The 18,449-nt window shown below is 40.2% G+C and overlaps 1 protein-coding gene across 4 annotated transcripts in view; it reads right to left on the bottom strand.

Moving 5' to 3' along the window:
• Ttn (titin) overlaps positions 1-18,449 on the bottom strand; it is a 271,242-nt gene that overhangs the window by 113,689 nt on the left and 139,104 nt on the right. For all 4 annotated transcript variants that reach the window (XM_075984819.1, XM_075984820.1, XM_075984821.1 and 1 more), the window contains 15 exons: positions 15,601-15,684; positions 12,708-12,794; positions 12,487-12,570; positions 12,299-12,382; positions 12,088-12,165; positions 11,608-11,691; positions 11,065-11,160; positions 10,701-10,778; positions 7,232-7,345; positions 5,853-5,921; positions 3,744-3,824; positions 2,796-2,870; positions 1,974-2,063; positions 1,514-1,576; positions 1,128-1,217 (listed from right to left, as the gene is read on the bottom strand). In XM_075984819.1, coding sequence (XP_075840934.1) covers positions 1,128-1,217; positions 1,514-1,576; positions 1,974-2,063; positions 2,796-2,870; positions 3,744-3,824; positions 5,853-5,921; positions 7,232-7,345; positions 10,701-10,778; positions 11,065-11,160; positions 11,608-11,691; positions 12,088-12,165; positions 12,299-12,382; positions 12,487-12,570; positions 12,708-12,794; positions 15,601-15,684 — 1,257 coding nt within the window. The remainder of the gene's footprint in view (positions 1-1,127; positions 1,218-1,513; positions 1,577-1,973; positions 2,064-2,795; positions 2,871-3,743; positions 3,825-5,852; positions 5,922-7,231; positions 7,346-10,700; positions 10,779-11,064; positions 11,161-11,607; positions 11,692-12,087; positions 12,166-12,298; positions 12,383-12,486; positions 12,571-12,707; positions 12,795-15,600; positions 15,685-18,449) is intronic.

Raw genomic sequence — 18,449 nt, 5'->3', positions numbered from 1 at the left:
TTACTCTCTTGCCATATGGGGAGGGCTCACTACTGACCTATGAGAAAGGGTTTTGCCCTTGCTTAGTTATACAAACTGCTTTACAAGATATTTTATATGTTGGGCATATAAATCAAAGAAATTAAAGTTTTTCCCCCATAAGTGACAGGAAAGTGGCTGGAAATGACCAAAAGTCCTTTGGTTGTTATTGGTGGTGTATAAATTGAGCAGACTAATACATCCAGAGAAGATGAAGGGAGAGTCATTATCTTTTCTAAATAATGTTTGAATCATAAATACAGGTGATTAAATATAGCATAAATATTAATAATTAAATTATATTTAAATGAGCACCCTATATTTTTCCCACCATTAAACACAACCAAAACCCAAATGACTGTGGGTAACTTAAAATGTTGAAGCAACTTAGCGACTTGTCACAGATGAGCCACTTTGGATGTGTACAATGACAGCAATCTCACATCCACTTAGGTTTATTTTTAAAATTAACACCTGATGACAAAATACTGGAGTTCAAATATTGGTAGTAAGTATCTTAAGGTTGGACTTCAGATGGCTACGCTGTTTAACACATTTAAAAATTACTAATTTAAATCCATGTATAGATATAAAGGCTGAACCATCTATAGCCCCTTTCTCTCCTTTTTCTGTAATACTGTGGTAAATATGCCTCACATAAAAACATAAAAATTTCCATTATGCAACCATTTTCATGAAACACAATCACAAAGTTGTGAAACTATCAGTATTTATTTGTTAAACTTGCCCAATCTCAATAATTCAGTGTTTTTTAAAATGAGGAATGTTAGCTATCGGGCACAAGGGTGTGATTTGTTCCATGGGATTCCCACTCATGTTCCCTGAGAGAGTTTTCTCCTTGAGTTCCATCACCACTAAACATCCATTCGCTAATCTCAAAAGATTATGAGAGAAAGAACAGCTGCAGGGCTGCACATATCATAAAACAATATGCATCCACAGGGTAACACAGTATTCGGTGGGGTCTATGAGGTGAAGAAAACCTAAGAGTTTGCTACACACCCCTGAACTGGACAGGATGTTCCAACTCTAATCCAGTGTGAAGCCACCCACACAAGCTAGTGAAAACAGAACCACAGGATACCAACCTGCTTTCTTTCCGACCACGGGTGCGGTCACCGGGGCAGCGATGGGCGTGGGTGCGGGCTCCATAGGAGGCGCCTTCATGGTTTTCACCTCTGTGGAGAGAAGACTCCACGGTATCAATGCGTCTGCAGCAACCACTTTTGGTGGCCTGTTTGCCTTTCAGGATGTGATGTCAAACCCTTCAGATAGCTAGTTTTTCTGAGAGCACTATCTAAACATATTGAGATATCAGAAATCATTGAAGCCAAGTGATTTTTTTATATTTTTATTTAATATGTAACAGTTTTAATCTAAAAATATAAATTTCTTTTACATTTTTCCCCCATTTGCTACATGTTATTCTAGCGGAGTTTGAAGGAACACTCACCCCGAGGATAAGGTTGCTTACCTGGCTCAGGCTTTGGCTTTGCTTCAGGTCCAGGGAGAGGTATTGCTGGCTTAATTTCAGGAACTGAAATAATTCACAGAAATAACCAGGTTATCATAATACTTTGCAAGTTTTTCCACAAAGTCAAAACTGCAAGGAAGCAAATTTAGTGTACAGAAGGATACTAGGATCTGTTTATCAAACTTGTATACATATATGCTTATCAAATCAAATATATTAGCTAAACATTTTTCATGTTCAACAAAATATTAAAAAAGCTATTGCATTTGAAGTTATTATTCAGCTCATTACTCATCCCCAGAAATGTATTTAACAAGCCGTGATGATTACTAGCATTGCACAGAAAAGGTGAAGAAAACAGGACACGCGTGATGATGGTCACAATGTCAGTATAATGAAACCGTGATGCTGCGTGGGTGCATTCTTAGAGACAACCAAGAACATGTCTGGAGAATTATACCTTTGGCAGGTTCTGGAACTTTCCTTTCCTTTGGTGTAGGCTCTGGAGGAGCTTCAACTTCTTCGACAGCTTTTGGAGGGGGTGGTGGTACTTTAAGGAAAGGAGGCATTGTCAAGCATTAATGTAGAAAGCAAGTTACCTGAAAACTCAGACTGAACAATTATTTCTCAAAAATGGTAGTGATGACTCTTTTATACAAATCAGATTTTAAAGATCAGTTTCTGCTTTCTTCTCATAACTCTGCCTCTCTTTCTCTCTCTCTCTCTCTCTCTCTCTCTCTCTCTCTCTCTCTCTCTCTTTCTCTTTCTCTCTCCCTTCCTCTTATTCCATCTGCTTGGTCCCAACTTCTGATATATCCCCACATCTAAACCGGTTCCACCAAAGTCTAATAATCACCCCCTTTGACAATAGGCAGATGATAGACATCACTCCACCTAAGAGTTCCCAGATTTAGGAAGCATTGAGAACACTCCCATGAATTTATTCCATAGCCAACGAGATGATCTCAGCCATTGCCATGAGGAGAACTTACACGGCAAAGTAATAACAACAAGATCAATAGTAATTATGATAATGAAGTATCTGGAAATTATTAATAAGACTAATAAGAATAAATGCTATATCAAAGAGTGTTTGTACTTGAAAATTACCATAAGATATTGAAACAGAAAGCAGACAATGGAACATATACATTACAGACAGATGAAATATGAAGCCATGATTATGTTGAACTTCATGGATGTTTACAAAATAAACCTTTTGTTATGTCCACTTTGTTGAAAGAGAATTTCATAAATTGCTATTTATGAAAATGATTCCTACCTTCTGGTTTTTTAACTTTTTCTACTTTTTTAGGCTCTACTTTAGGTTCTTCTTCTTCGGGTCTCTTTCTTAGAACTTAAAAGACAAAAAGGTTTATATGTAAACCGAGATGAGCTAATGACCATGTTGAGCAAGCGCGATGAACACAGATAATGTACAGAGCAAAGACAATGAAAAGCATGCAAGCTAGCACGGTGGGAGATTAGCATTTGTGTGGAAAACGCTTTTATAGCCCAAATTCCCCAAAACAAAGTTTGTTATGTCAACTCACATCAGGCTTAGAAATAATGTCTCTCTAGACACTATGCCCAGCGATAACTATGTGGCAAAATGGCTCAGATAAAAATAATTATTTGAATAGCAAAAATTATAATAATTAAACATAATTTGTTGATTACTGCTTAAATAAAAATTAGTTTTAAGTTCAGAAATCTAAAGTGACGTAACTTCGAGATCAGTAATCCCATACGAAGACAAGGTTAGAATTTGATCTTTCATGAGTATCTTGCATCTAGTTTATTACATACTTAGTAAGAAAAAGATGTTTAGTTTTATAAAAGGTGTTATTGGTTGTGGTGATCTTGCATCATACTGAAATTGAACACATTAGGCTTAAGTAGTTCTGTGTATAGGATCTTACAAGTTGAGTGTATTTTATTTCACAATTTGGTTATGAAAAATGACACTGTGGTCACCGTGGTTAGGATATTATCAGTTTAGTTACACCTGTTTAGTTACAATGTCAAAATACTATGAATGCTCACAAAATATCCACCTTCTCCTTACAAAGACTTGAAAATGATAACCTTTATTTTTTTTAATGGAACTACATTCAAATTTTGCTGGAGGATCTAAAATGAAATGAAGGGGCAGAGTATTTTGTGAGCCTTCAGGTGAGCCCATTTCTCAAGCTGTGGAGACTGACATTCCAGGAGAGAACTACTATACCGCTTTTCAGGACCACCTCCTCCTTTGGCTGGGGCTTAGGTTCTGGAAGTAATTTGCGAACTTTCTTTTCGGCTGTAGGCACTTAAAAGGATATGATTTCAAATTTGGTGTGAATTCACATAAAAATGCAATTTCAACAAGAAAAAAAAACGACTCTGCTCAAACCAGTTGACTTGAGTGTGTCAAGGAACAATTTCTGTCTATATAAATTTACAGAATTTAACAGCAAGTGATAGACTTGACTTTCTTAGTTCCATAAACATCTACATAATCTTATGAAAGTTCAGTCACACTGGCTGCACATCTATCCAATAGAATCTCTTGGTCTGCAATGGCTTTATGAATCTTTCATCAAAATGCAAGGATTCTCCACAGCATCTTTGCTTCAGTCTGTAGTTGTTTTAATTGCCCATGCCCACATTGGTGTTCCCCTGTCCAACATATACACCACACGATGCAGGCAGGAGTTACGGCCATTGCATCATCTTTTCCATTGAGGGGAAAACAAAGCCAAAGGATGTGCTGTTGAGCCTTGATCCCGAAGAAAGATTGCATTTCACGTTCTGAACAAAAGCAGATTTCCGCAAGTTCTCCTTTAAAATAAAACTAAAATTATAGGACTGTCTCATTTCAAAGCTAGTGTTAGAAGCTAAACTATTCGTAAATAAGACAATTTTTTGAATGTAATTAAAAATGGGCAAGGAATTATAAATGTCTTTGTGCTTCTACAGTGGCCACGAGGCATAGGGACAATGCTATTCTGGGGAGCAGACATCACTGCTGTTATATTGCATGGATTTAAACACAAAGACAAAACCAAAACAGATCTCAGTGAGCAGTGAACCACTTTGAAGCTATTCCTTTTGGTGTGCAGTTTTGTTCGATCAACATAAATTTGGGTTTCTTAGAGATTTCTATAAGATTTCTTGTTTGGTGCTCTTCAGCCCTTCATTGATTTTCTTTTCAATCTGATAAAGATCATCTTGCTTAAATCTTACTTCAAAATTCGTAACATACTTCATTCAAAATAATCACATTTGAAATGCCAAATGTTTGAAGTAAAATTTTCAGCTGAACCTTAAAAATTTTAACTATGATAAATTATACTGACCTCAATTACTATTTGTAAATTAACAGTATTTTTAATACAAAACTATTTTCATTGATTGAAACTATATAATAATGGAAGTTGAAGTGGCAAAAATGTACATTTATTTATGCAATACATATAATGAAAGTATATTAATGCATTTGTTTTTCCATATTTTTAGTTTAGTTTTAAGATATTTATGTTTAAGACTCATCCCTTATTGTGGCTATTGTTTTTTTTAAAGAAACCATATGCTATTACATACTAATTTAAGCTTTAATAATTTATAAATTTAATAATTTATAATTTACCAAAATTATTTAGATTATTCTAAAATTTCAGCATGACCAAGAACAGATTTGATTTCTGGGTTAGGATGTGTTGGTTACCAGAACTCTGATACCCACCAACTTATTAGAAATATTCTTTATTTTTAGTTGATATTTTTAGATTTGTATACTTTTCTTATTTTTCTTTATGGGTTAAATAGACAGGAATTGGTATCTCCCTAAAACTCTGTGTGACTGGGAGAATATGGCTCAAGCTAGCGAGAAGAAAGGGGGTGCAAATGAAGGGCAATGGACATCCCTAGGGATTGCCCAGCCGTGACAGGGCAATGTGTTGATAGGACACATTAAAATGCTGATGTCCAGGTGACTCCCAGCCAAAGCTCATTACTACTATGCAGCATTTTGACCCAAGATGTCTCCTGACATCGATTTCTTCTAACCAGTAGAGTTTGGTATTATTTGACTTAAAAATGCAAGTAGACATATGGAAATGTAAGGCACAGATAAGCGATTGCATCCATGTGATGTATGAAATTGATGGGAGACACAGGAAGCACTCATGAGCCAGACCCATGGAAGCCACAGAAGTACAAGAAATGAATGAGACTATTTTACTTCTCTGATCACTAAGAAAGAGAGGGAGAAGAAGAACTCTATGGCAGCACCAAGAGAGTGTGGAGTTGGACGGAGAGTTGGCCTTGCATGTGGTTCGGCTAGCCTGTGAGATACCTTTTAGGGGTGCAGGCTCCACTTTTTCCACAACCTCAGGTTTTTCGGGAACTTTCTTCTTTGAAACAGCTTTAAAGAATTTTAAAGAATATACTTTCATTATTTGTATACTTAATCCAAAACAAATTATTTTTTAACTTCAAGAATCAAAGCCAAGCATCTCTTAGAACCAGAAAGCATTAATAACAGCCAAGAATAAGTTACCAGAGAACATTCAGAAAGAAGCCGGAAGCCAGGAAAACATGCAGCTTTGCTTCGTGGTTGTGTTGTGCATAACGACCGGCCGAGAAAGAAGAGACTCTCTAGTCTTCATAGGAGGGACGTTCTACACCAAGGGGATATTCAAGTGTGGGTCCCCACCACCCATTAATCAACAGATGGGTCACAGTCAGAGCCTGCTTCTCTGCCTGTCACGTGAAACCCAAGAAGGTTTGAGCGGGGGCAAGAATCACTAAAAGTATGAAAGATTCTAGCTCTAGGCCTGTATAAATACATATGGGAAAATTCCTCATATAAGATTATACCCGAACATTTCAGATTAGGAAACAACACTGCAAAAAAAGATAGCTTTAAAAGATGCAAATAAAAAGAATAAAGCCATAGCATGTATGTAAAACATATGATCGGGAAATGTGCTTATGAGATTCAAGATATTAAATAATATTCTATTGCTTTAAAGAAAAATAAAACAGAAAGAATGAAAGAATGAAGTAAGTTTGATAATGAGGAGCTAGATACCAAGTGTATTAAGAACCACACTTTCCAGCTATGCAGAGAACAATAAAGACCACAACTGGGTTTCCATTAGGCAAAAATAAATAAATAAATAAATAAATAAATAAATAAATAAATAAATAAATAAATAAATAAATGGAAAAGCCCCAGTGATGAATTGTTCATATACATTTTTCATGGTAAGTGAACACCAGCTATTGAATACCACAAATATGCTATGAATATGCTGTTATTTAAGAACAAAGTTTTGACTTCTACACAGATTTAATCACTGCAATGTTAATATGTTTCAAAGACTTTTAGACATTCCACATGCTTACAACCAAGACAGGCACAGCAATCAGCCTTTCCAACCAAAAGACCTTCCTCCCCTTCCCACAAGGAAAAGTTAGCTGAGTAGCCTCTGCACTCAGATGGCAAGGATGCTGCTCACTAAATTGTCTCACAAGCAGCAGGCATGGCTACACGTCATGCCCCAGGACACCTGGGATAGCAGAAACATCCATCCCTATGCAACTCCCACAGCATGGCCATGTCCGAACATATGCACTCCCAGGAGCAATGCAGTTCTTGAAAGCAATATTTCCATAGGCCGAACAGAAGTTGGAAGCAGGTTAACAAGTCATTGGAAGCAGCATTTGTACCTTTAAGTTGGAACAGTTTCTCCTTCACGTCTTCCTTAGGTGGAGAAGGAGCACGCACTGGGGGTCTTGGCTTGAGTTTTGGTTTCTCGATAACCTTCTTTTCAGGCTCAGGTTCTTAAAAGAGTATTGCAGGAGTGTTAGTGCATGCAAATATTAATTAGGTGTGTGTATATACACTATATGCGATGGAAATTTAAATATGTGCGAAGCAAAAGTTTATTTAGATATGCATTATCAGTGCCCGAACATAAAACATAAAGTATCAACACTGTACACACAGGTGATGTGTTACATAATAATGACGTTAAACAGCCAAAGAGCGAGCCACATAACATTACACAGAGCATAAATACAGGACCGCTTAAGAACAGATGTACACACGAGATTTTTTACATAGAGATGGAAAGACCCGCTATACATACAGGACAACACAAACCAATTAGAGGTCAAGATGAAGAGTGTGCTAATCAAGATTTAAGTCCGCTAACTGGATACCTGGCACTGGGGTTTCTTCTGGCTCTGGTTCAGGTTCAGGTTCAGGTTCAGGTTCTTCAGGTTGAATAAACTTTTCAATTTCGCGTTCTTTAAAGAGTGTCAACAAAGGGCATAAGATTGTAACATAAAAGTGTTCACGCAGACGCACAATTTCACATAGATGCAAAGAGTCACCAAACATAAACATACCACCCATACAAGGTGGTTGCCAGACAAGAGGGTGATTTCCATTTTCTTTTTCTATTTGTGCTGTTGGGTATTGAGCGCAGGGGCTGTCCCTTTCCTTTCCTTTCGTTTCCTTTCTTTCCCTTCCCTTCCCTTTTCTTTCTTCTCTTTTTCTTTCCTTTTTTCTTCCTCTTAGTTTTTTTTTTTAAAACCAGGTCTTACTACATAGACCAAGATAACGTCACACTTACAGAGATTCACCTGTCTCTGCCTTTTGAAAGCAGGCATTAAAGGCTGGGGCCACCATGCCTGGCCAAGCATAAGGTTTTACTTATTGCTCTTACCACTGAGCTACATCCTGGCCTCCAGATGTTAATTTTCTTATACTGGAACTATCTATTACTATGTTGATGGAAATTTTCTTACACTTGAACTGTCTATTACTATGTCGACGGGAACTGAGCTGAGTTGAAACCCACTACTGGCAATCCCTTGAGGATCCAATGTAACTAACTAATGGAATCTGCATCAGTAAACTGTACTTTTCAGAACAGCTAACCATCACTGAGATTAAGCAAATTAAAGGCTCTAATTCAAAATAAGCATAATTGTTTGGAAAAAGAAAGTAGCCAAACACGTGCAGCGATGTTCCTATATATAATTTAAGGAGAAATGTTACCCTACAAAGACCTTTGCATCATTAAGGTTCCAGGGGACAGACATCTATGTATGTGTATACCTTCAACAGGGGGCGTCTCTTTTCTACCAATGGTAATGGTTTCTTTCTCTTCATAGATTGTCTCCTCAGGGGTCTCTTCAACTTAAAAACAGTATAGCATATTAGGCTGTATTCAGAGTAGACACTGCAGCTGCTAAGTTACATCCAACCACACTTAATTCAACTATCTCAAGACACCCACAGGGTCAACACGTGAGACAGACATCACAGATACATAAGATCCACCAATGAAGCTGGTGTTGTCGTCCCAAGATTTAAGGAGCAGCAGGTACCTGGGGCAGGTGCCTCTTCTGGCTCTTCAGGCACAGGAACAGACACTTTCTTTTCAGGGGTAACTTTCTTGGGTGCTTCAGGCACTTCAAAGACATTAATTGTATTTATCATTAAGAACTCAGAAGATGAACAAGACTCTTCCAAAGGTTGGCAAAGAACACAGTGTAGAGAACTGGGGTCTCCATCTTAGAAGATGTCATGGAGAAAATGGTTTCTGAGTCGTGGCAGCCTTTGGGGCATTCTAGTTACATGAGAGTGTATCCTCAGCCTTCAGTTTATTTGCATCATCATTTAACAACTCATGAGAATATAACTGTTCTATTTGGTTTGGGCAACCAGCCCTGCAAATGTGTTTCTCTGTTTAATGCAAATGACCTCAAAATCAATATCTCTATCCTTGACCTGAGCTCCTAAGCACACTCCTACCTTCTGAGCCTGAAAAAATAAAGAGAATGTTCACCATTTCTTTCTAGCAACAGCCTAGAATCCAGTGAATTGTTCTCTTGGTCACTTAACCTTAACTACTACAGGTATCATAGTTTTTTAGCACTATGGGCAGTTAGCTTTCTAGTGTCCAAATCCAATCATTTATACTCTTCAAAACCTTTGACGCCTCCTGTGGTCGATGCCTACAAATGAAGGCAAATCTTATTCCTGTAAAGCACCCCTCTCTTTCTAGCTTGTGTTATCTTCCAAGATACTGGACAAATCCACACCCAAATGATGCTGTTTATCTGAGAGTCCATGAGCTTTTGAATCCTTTTGCCTTCATACCTTTCAATATACCCCCCCTTTCCTAATTTCTGTATGTAAAAGTAATCTATCAAAATTAAAACCATTTCTTCCATTATTCCTTCCTATTTGTCTCTATCTGAATCTTTGTTGGTCTCTGTCACTAACTGTACTCTGCTTGGAAATGCTATCACTTAGAGAGTTGACCGATCTTTCCATCCTCCCACCATATTTAAGTTGCTTGAGGATAGAAGTGTGTTTTGTGTGTTCTAAAACAGTATCTTCCTGATAGTAATATTCAACCAAATATGGTAAATGGAGCTGTTTGATGCCTTTTCTACCCTGGTAACCGTGGACTACAGAGACACAAGGACCAGTTTCTCTGTCTTGTTTTATCTTTTTGCTGACATACATTTTCCCCTTTCCCTATGAAATGTGATGTTACCTAAGCTCAGTCTGTTTTGCTTTAAGAATTCGTGTCAAATGCTTGTGGTTGGAGAGACATGCTTCTTCCAAGAAGGTACCTTTTTCTGGCACGGCTTCTGGCTTTTTGGTCACAGGCACAGGTTCTTTCTTGACTGGAACAAGTTTCTTCGGCACCTCAGGGACTTTGAAGATATTAGTTTTGTTTTAGAGAGCTAACTTGAGAACATTTTAAGAATAAAAATATCTATAATTAACGGAGTGGTATTAGAATTAGTGGAAACAAATGAGGGCCATTTTGCCCCTGGTTGTCTTAAGTAAGAGGACATTTATTGGGTGCCACTTTTCGAATAAGCTTTAAAGAATAACGTCAGTCATGTGGGTACCTTCAGCTGCTGGTGGTTCTGGCTTCTTTGCAACTGGAACCTTCTTCACTGGCACAACTTTCTTTGGCACCTCAGGTACTTTAAAGATATTAGTAGCATTTAATATAAAAGTATAAGATAGTCACGTTACAAGTCTGTACAACATCATAACATACAGACAACAGTTAGCAGGTACAGGACAGAATAAAACACAACCAAGAAACTCTGATTTTAGGCGACACAGAAATTATGTAAACGTTTATTTTAGCACAAGTACCTTTAGGAGGTGGAGCTTCTGGTTTTTTGATGACAGGAAATTTCTTCTCTGGGACAACCTTCTTAGGCTCTTCTGGCACTTGAAGAACAGGAATTTCTTTTAGAAACAGGTGTTTGCAAGCACAAACCAAGTGATAAACACATTTAAAAAACATACATTTTTGGTAAGTATATTATAAAATTCTATAAGTTTAATGAGTGAAAATAATGCTTTTCCCCTCCTCTCTTGCCTTTGTTTTTGTTTGGCCAGCACTGGCAAATTTCACACAAGATGATAGAAGATAGATATTACCTTACGGTATGTAATATATGTAACAGCCAAGCGACCACACTTTCCTGTCTATGCAGCAGAACCTGACTGATACCTGCTGTAGGTGGAGGTGGAGCTTCAGGTTCCTCCTCTTCTACTACAGGGGCTGGTTCCTCCTCCTCAGCAGCTATTTCTTCAGGTTCTTCATATACTTTAAAGACATTAGTCAATTGTGTTTCAGTATGCGATAAAAAATTATAAAGTGCCTAAACACCCAAACCACAGTAATCTCGATTTTTCCCCTTGCTTTGATTTTTTTTTTTTAATATGAAACCATCCCAGTTGCTTGACTTCTGTGTATACCGATCTGGATGCTTGGAAAAGCTCTTGCTTTTTAAGGTCATCCATACTCATAAATGTCCCATCTTATTTCTTATGTAATTAGAGAAGCTAGGCTGAAGGTAGATCATGGTGACTGTGACCTATGACCTGTATAATCATTGCTGACTGGCAATTTGAAGTCAGAGCTAATTTGGATGATGAAAAGCAAGAACAGTAAATGACCAAGGGAGAGAATGTGAGGGATACAAGAAGATTCAAGAAAAGAAGATAAATAAAGCCTGACTTATAAAGAATCATACGACAGCTCAATGCGTACCTTCTGGGGGAGGAGACTCCACTCTCTCAGGAACAGGAACGGCGGGTTTTTCTTCAATGACAGCCTTCTTTGGCACCTCTGGCACTTTGAAGATATTAGTTAGTTTTACTTTGGGGTCATGGAGAAGTTCGTGACCTGTCAACTTCACATTTTTCTCAAACAACCCCAAGACAGATAGAACCTAAGAGCAAAAGGTCAGTACCTGTCCTTGAATCTTCATGTCGCGTGGAGTAAAAAGAGGGATATTAAGAATTACGAGAGGAAGATTGCAAAACTCTTCAATATTTGTGAACAAAGGCATTCATCTTTTTAAGTTTTTAAAAAAGTGGTGATGTTTGTTAAAGTATTCTGTAAACTCTGAATTCCCAGAAACACTTTTATAAGTGCGCATATCAGAAAGCTGACAAAGACTTTGGCACTGAGTGACAGCGGAGACCAAGACGGAGTACCCTGCTAAAGAGTCTGGCTATTGACATGTACCTTTGGTTGGTGGGGCTTCTGGCTTTTTGGGAACAGCCACTTTCTTTTCTGGGACAACTTCTTTGGGAACTTCTGGCACTTTAAAGATATTAGTATTTTAACACATGACCAATAGGCACGGGCCCACCCAGCACACTCACACATGACAAAATGCTGTTTAAGAACGGGAGACCATTCCCGCCTCCATCCAATAATCCACCTCCACATGTACCTTTTGCAGGTGGGGCTTCTGGTTTTTTGGGCACCACAGGAGGCATTTTCTTTTCAGGAACAGCTTCCTTGGGCACCTCAGGCACTTTAAAAGATATTAGTAGGTTTTAATGTGTAGTTCCAGCCACGTGGCATCAGTAAGAACAGTAGCGGAACAAGACTGTACGGAGTTAACAGCAGCGAAAATACCTTTCGCTGCTGGTGGTTCAGGCTTCTTGGCAATAGCGGGGGCCACTTTCTTCTCAGGGACGGGCTTCTTAGGTGGCACTGTCACTACAGATAGGAGAGTTTATGCCTTAGAAGCATAAGACAAATGAAAGATAGCCCAACCAGCCCACAGTGTGAGGACCAGTGAACCAGAGAATGAGGGCAAAGGCAGACAGAGGCACTCCAGTTGACTCGCCAAGTACCTTTTGGAGGTGGAGCAGGCACCGGCTCCTCTACAGCCTCCTCTGGAGGTTCTTCTGGGGCAATCTCCTCTGCGGGCTCCTCATACACTTTAAAGACAGGAGCCCCTTTTAGTGACAGACTTGACTGGGACGTATGACATATTCAACAAAAAATATTTCCACAAGACAGACATTTAATATTTTTTAAAGATAATAGTTTAGTTTAATTATTACCTTCGGGGGGAGGACTTCCCGGTTTAGGGGGAATGACTTCAGGTATCTTCTTTTGGGGAGCAGCCTTTGGCATCTCGGGCACTTCTAAGATATTAGTATTTTCTTGATTAGACAGAGTGGACACATATTGGACACTATGAAGATTGGTGGCGTGGGGGTGGCTACCTTTCACAGGTGGGGCTTCAGGCTTTTTAGGAGGGGCCGCTGGCACTTTCTTCTCAGGAACAACTTCCTTGGGTGCCTCTGGCACTTGGAAGAGAGAGTAAGATTATCCTTAGGACCAGTGATGGCCACTAGGGTGGACTTTTCAAGAGAGAGGAAGACTTAGATGCTAGGATGCCAAGGTCAAGAGCAAATACCTTTCACAGGTGGGGCTTCTGGCTTTTTAGGAGGGGCCGCTGGCACTTTCTTCTCAGGAACAACTTTCTGGGGTGCCTCTGGCACTTAAAGAGATTAGTAAACACATATAAGACACATGACGATACCAGGACAAAATATCTTCAAGAGTAGAAGAGCTTTGTCTTAGGAAGCCTGGGACCAGTGACAAGTACCTTTGGCAGGTGGGGCTTCTGGCTTTTTCGGGGGCACCACAGACACTTTCTTTGCAGGAACAACTTCTTTGGGAGCCTCAGGTACTTCAAAGAGATTAGTGAAAGTTCACTTAGGACATTGAAGAGCAGGAGGCCGCATATGTTCAAGAGTATAAGAGTTAGGTCTCAGGAATCCCAAAGTTAGTGACAAATACCTTTGGCAGGTGGGGCTTCTGGCTCTTTAGGGGGCACCAGGGACACTTCCTCTTCGGAGAGGACCTCTTCTTCAGGTGCCTCTGGCACTTAAAAGAGATTAGTGAAACTACATTAGAATGCCTGACAAGTTGGCTGGAGAACCAAGGGAGTGAGGCTTTGTGAAACCTCAGGCCAGTGAGAAGTACCTGTGACAGGTGGAGCTGCTGGCTTTTTAGGAGGCGCCAGGGACACTTTCCTTTCAGGGACAACCTCTTTAGGGGCCTCAGGCACTTCAAAGGGAGTAGAGAGATTATACTTAGGTCTTATGGAGACCAAAGTTCACTCTTATTTCTCAAGAGCAACAGAGTTACAGCTTCTGAAACCTTGGATCTGTGACAAGTGCCTATGACAGGAAGGGCTTCTGGCTTCTTAGGAGATGTCACTATTTTCTTTTCAGGGACAATTTCTGGCACTAAAGTGAGATAAATCGCTCTTCTTTTATATAAGGCAATTAGGTAAACAGACTAGAAATGTTCTCAAGAACAGAAGGCATTCATTCTGAAGATTAAGTAGAGGATTTAAAAATGCCTATGGTAGGTGGGTCTTCAAATTTTGGGGGTGGGACCATAGGAGCTTTCTTTTTTTCTTCTCAATTCAACTGCCTGATGAGCTCCAGGCACTTGATAGACAGTAGGAGTTATGGATTGAACTATGAAAGGGCAAAGAACTAATGCTTTTCAAGGGTGAATGAATTTATTTCTTCTGAAGAAGAAGATCCAGGTAACAAGTACCTGGGACAGCTGAGACTTCTGGCTTCTTAGGAGGCGCTGTTGGTCTTGTCTTTTCAGGGACAGTTTCTTGGACTCTGGGCACTTGAAGATATTAGTAGTTTTATAGTTAGGTTAGTAAAGAGTAGTGGTCTACATTTCAAGAATGGAAGAAGATTTCTTCTGAAGAAGGTCTTGGTAACAAGTACCTGGGACAGGTGGGACTTCTGGCTTCTTAGGAGATGCGGCTGGTCTTGTCTTTTCAGGGACAATTTCTTGGACTTCGGGCACTTAAAGATATTAGTAGTTTTACACTTAAGTTAATAAGAGCGACGGTCTAAATTTGTTTTCAAGAATGGAAGAGAAATTTCTTCTGAAGACTAGTTTAGCTGACAAGTACCTGGGGCAGGTGGGGCTTCTGGCTCCTTAGGAGGCACTCTCGGTCTTGTCTTTTCAGGGATAATTTCTTGAACTTCAGGCACTTAAAGATATTAGTGGTTTTACACTTAGGTTAGTGAAGACAAGGCCTATATCCGTTTTCAAGCACTGAAGACAGATTTCTTCTAAAAAGGTCTAAAAGACAAGTACCTGGGACAGGGGCAGCTTCTGGCTTTTTAGGAGGTGCAGCTGGTCTTTTCTTTTCAGGGACGATGTCTTGAATTTCCGGCACTTAAAAGATATTAGTAGTTTTACCACTTAGGTTAGTGAAGACAACAGTCTACATTTGTGTTTAAGAATGAGAGGGTGACCTCTCTGAAGGCTACTTCAGCTGGCATGTACCTGGGACAGCTGTGGCACCTGCCCTTTTGGGCAGTTCCTCAGGAAGGTTTTCTTCTGGGGTAACTTCTGGAGGGGCGTCAGGTGCTTAAACAACATTAGTAATTTCAGAAATTATGAATGATTAAGGCATATTTTATAAGAATATGAGGGTTCCAAGCTATTTTTTTCTTAGGGTTGAAGAAAGTAAAATACCTTTTGTAGGTGGGACCTGAGAGCTTTTGGACACAGACAACCTCTTTGCAGGTACAACCTCTTCAGAAACTTTGAAGATATTAGTAGCTTTCAGTTAGAACTAGACAGGGTTTACTAGTGATATGTTTATCCAAGTTAACACAACTGGTGGACAGACACCCGAACATACTTTCCCCAGCCCAATACAGGTACGCAGCAACATATAAGGACACATACCTTTGGCAGGTGGAACTTCTGGTTTCTTGGGAGGAGCCGCTGGAACTTTCTTTTCAGGGGTGACTTCCTTTCTTACTTCAGGCACTTCAAAGATAATTTGTAATTTGAGTTTAGAAAAAAATATCAATTGAGGTATGTAGCATATGATCATAGGAGACATAATAGATAGTTACTGACATTTTAAAATTTACATTACCTTTATATATGAACACATTTATATAATATTGTATATATATACGCACACACATATATACTTGACATACAAACGTGTATAATACTGTGGTTGAAATAGGCATTTATCTCCCTCTTAGTGTACTTTTGACTATACCTTCGGGGGGAGGACTTCCCGGTTTAGGGGGAATGACTTCAGGTATCTTCTTTTGGGGAGCAGCCTTTGGCATCTCGGGCACTTCTAAGATATTAGTATTTTCTTGATTAGACAGAGTGGACACATATTGGACACTATGAAGATTGGTGGCGTGGGGGTGGCTACCTTTCACAGGTGGGGCTTCAGGCTTTTTAGGAGGGGCCGCTGGCACTTTCTTCTCAGGAACAACTTCCTTGGGTGCCTCTGGCACTTGGAAGAGAGAGTAAGATTATCCTTAGGACCAGTGATGGCCACTAGGGTGGACTTTTCAAGAGAGAGGAAGACTTAGATGCTAGGATGCCAAGGTCAAGAGCAAATACCTTTCACAGGTGGGGCTTCTGGCTTTTTAAGAGGGGCCGCTGGCACTTTCTTCTCAGGAACAACTTTCTGGGGTGCCTCTGGCACTTAAAGAGATTAGTAAACACATATAAGACACGTGACGACACCAGGACAAAATATCTTCAAGAGTAGAAGAGCTTTGTCTTAGGAAGCCTGGGACCAGTGACAAGTACCTTTGGCAGGTGGGGCTTCTGGCTTTTTCGGGGGCACCACAGACACTTTCTTTGCAGGAACAACTTCTTTGGGAGCCTCAGGTACTTCAAAGAGATTAGTGAAAGTTCACTTAGGACGTTGAAGAGCAGGAGGCCGCATATGTTCAAGAGTATAAGAGTTAGGTCTCAGGAATCCCAAAGTTAGTGACAAATACCTTTGGCAGGTGGGGCTTCTGGCTCTTTAGGGGGCACCAGGGACACTTCCTCTTCAGAGAGGACCTCTTCTTTGGGTGCCTCTGGCACTTAAAAGAGATTAGTGAAACTACATTAGGATGCCCGACAAGTTGGCTGGAGAACCAAAGGAGTGAGGCTTTGTGAAACCTCAGGCCAGTGAGAAGTACCTGTGACAGGTGGAGCTGCTGGCTTTTTAGGAGGCGCCAGGGACACTTTCCTTTCAGGGACAACCTCTTTAGGGGCCTCAGGCACTTCAAAGAGATCAGTAAGATTATGTCTAAGAGTTATGAAGACCAATAGAATGGAATATTTTCAAGAGCAGAAGACAGGTCTTAGGAAGCATCAGGCACGAGTACCTGTGGCAGGTGGGGCTTCATGCCTTTTAGGTGGCTCCCCAAGCACTTCCCTTTCAGGGACAACCTCTTTAGCCGTCCCAGGTGCGTCAAAGAGATTAGTGTGTTTTACAGGTAGACAGTACAAAGACCAGTAGACACACAGAACATTATTCAAGCCAAATGAACTTTCTTTTTTTCCTCTTGAACCTCATCAGGGCTAATCAGTACTTGTAACGGGCGGTACCTTAGGCTTTGAATTAGTGACTTTCATTGGGGGTCACTTCTTTAGAAGATTCGGGTTCTTTGGAGACATGAGTCAATTTACACTGAGTCAAAGCATTCCACATACGCAGGAGCTATATATACATGACAGGAGTCCCAAGCCTTCCTGTCTTCCCCCTTGCCCTCCCAACGAAAGAGACTATCAAGCATGTACCTTTGGCAGGTACAACTTCCGGCACTTGGGGAGGGTGCACTTTCTTTAAGGCCACAACTTCTCTGGGAGCGTCAGGCACTTGAAAGATATTAACACTTTGACATTTAGGAACCAAAAGAATTGCCACAAACAGAAAACACACACAGACAGCTGAAGACATTTCCTGCCCTTTCCCACTTGCAGCAGCATCTACCTTCTTCTGGAGGAAGCTCAGGCTTTTTACGAGAAATCCGAAGCGTTTTCTTTTCAAAGGTGGCTTCTTCGTAAGTATCCAGCACTTCAAGAAATTAGTGGTTTTGCATTTAGTGTTAAGCAAAGTCACCAGGAAGAAGAAAGTATGTTCAAAAATGACTACAGCTAGCTTCTGAGCCTGTGGGCTTGGCAGCTTATACCTGTCACTGAGCGGGCTTCTCTGGGCTTTGAAGGGGCTCCCTTTGCAGCAGCAACTTCAGAAGGGGCTTCCGGTTCTTAAAAGATATTAGCATTTCACATTTCAGAGTTAAAATGACTCGTGTGAACAGCAGCCACAGTAGTAGTGTGCTGCTTTCTAGAAAGGACTTCTCCTCCCTTCCCTGCTTCCCCTCATCAGCCAACAAACTAGTATGCTGGGACTTGTAGGATTCTTGAGAAGAGGGGCTGCATATCCCCCATACAATCACGGTACACAACAGCCAGGCTTCTGTTGCTTGCATTCAGTCACGGATAGAGAAACTCTCTGTACTGAATGCGTGCATCCATTATGTCTTTGTCAGCATTTCCCAAGCAACACAGAATGAGGCCATTCACAGACCATTTATGTCCTATTAGGCCATAAGCGATCTGGGGGGTGCTCAAAGGGAGTGCCGACATTACTTTGGTTATATGCAGATTTGATCTTGTTTTCTATAAGGAACTTTGAGCAGCCACTGATTTTGGCATCTGCATGGGGGCGGGGTATCCTGGACTTCCTTATGAAAACTGAGACAGGATTTTATTTCTCAGGCGAA

This window comes from Microtus pennsylvanicus, chromosome 9, assembly GCF_037038515.1.
Source record: "Microtus pennsylvanicus isolate mMicPen1 chromosome 9, mMicPen1.hap1, whole genome shotgun sequence".
NCBI classification, from domain to species: domain Eukaryota; kingdom Metazoa; phylum Chordata; class Mammalia; order Rodentia; family Cricetidae; genus Microtus; species Microtus pennsylvanicus.
This window is presented reverse-complemented; position numbering and strand designations above follow the sequence as displayed.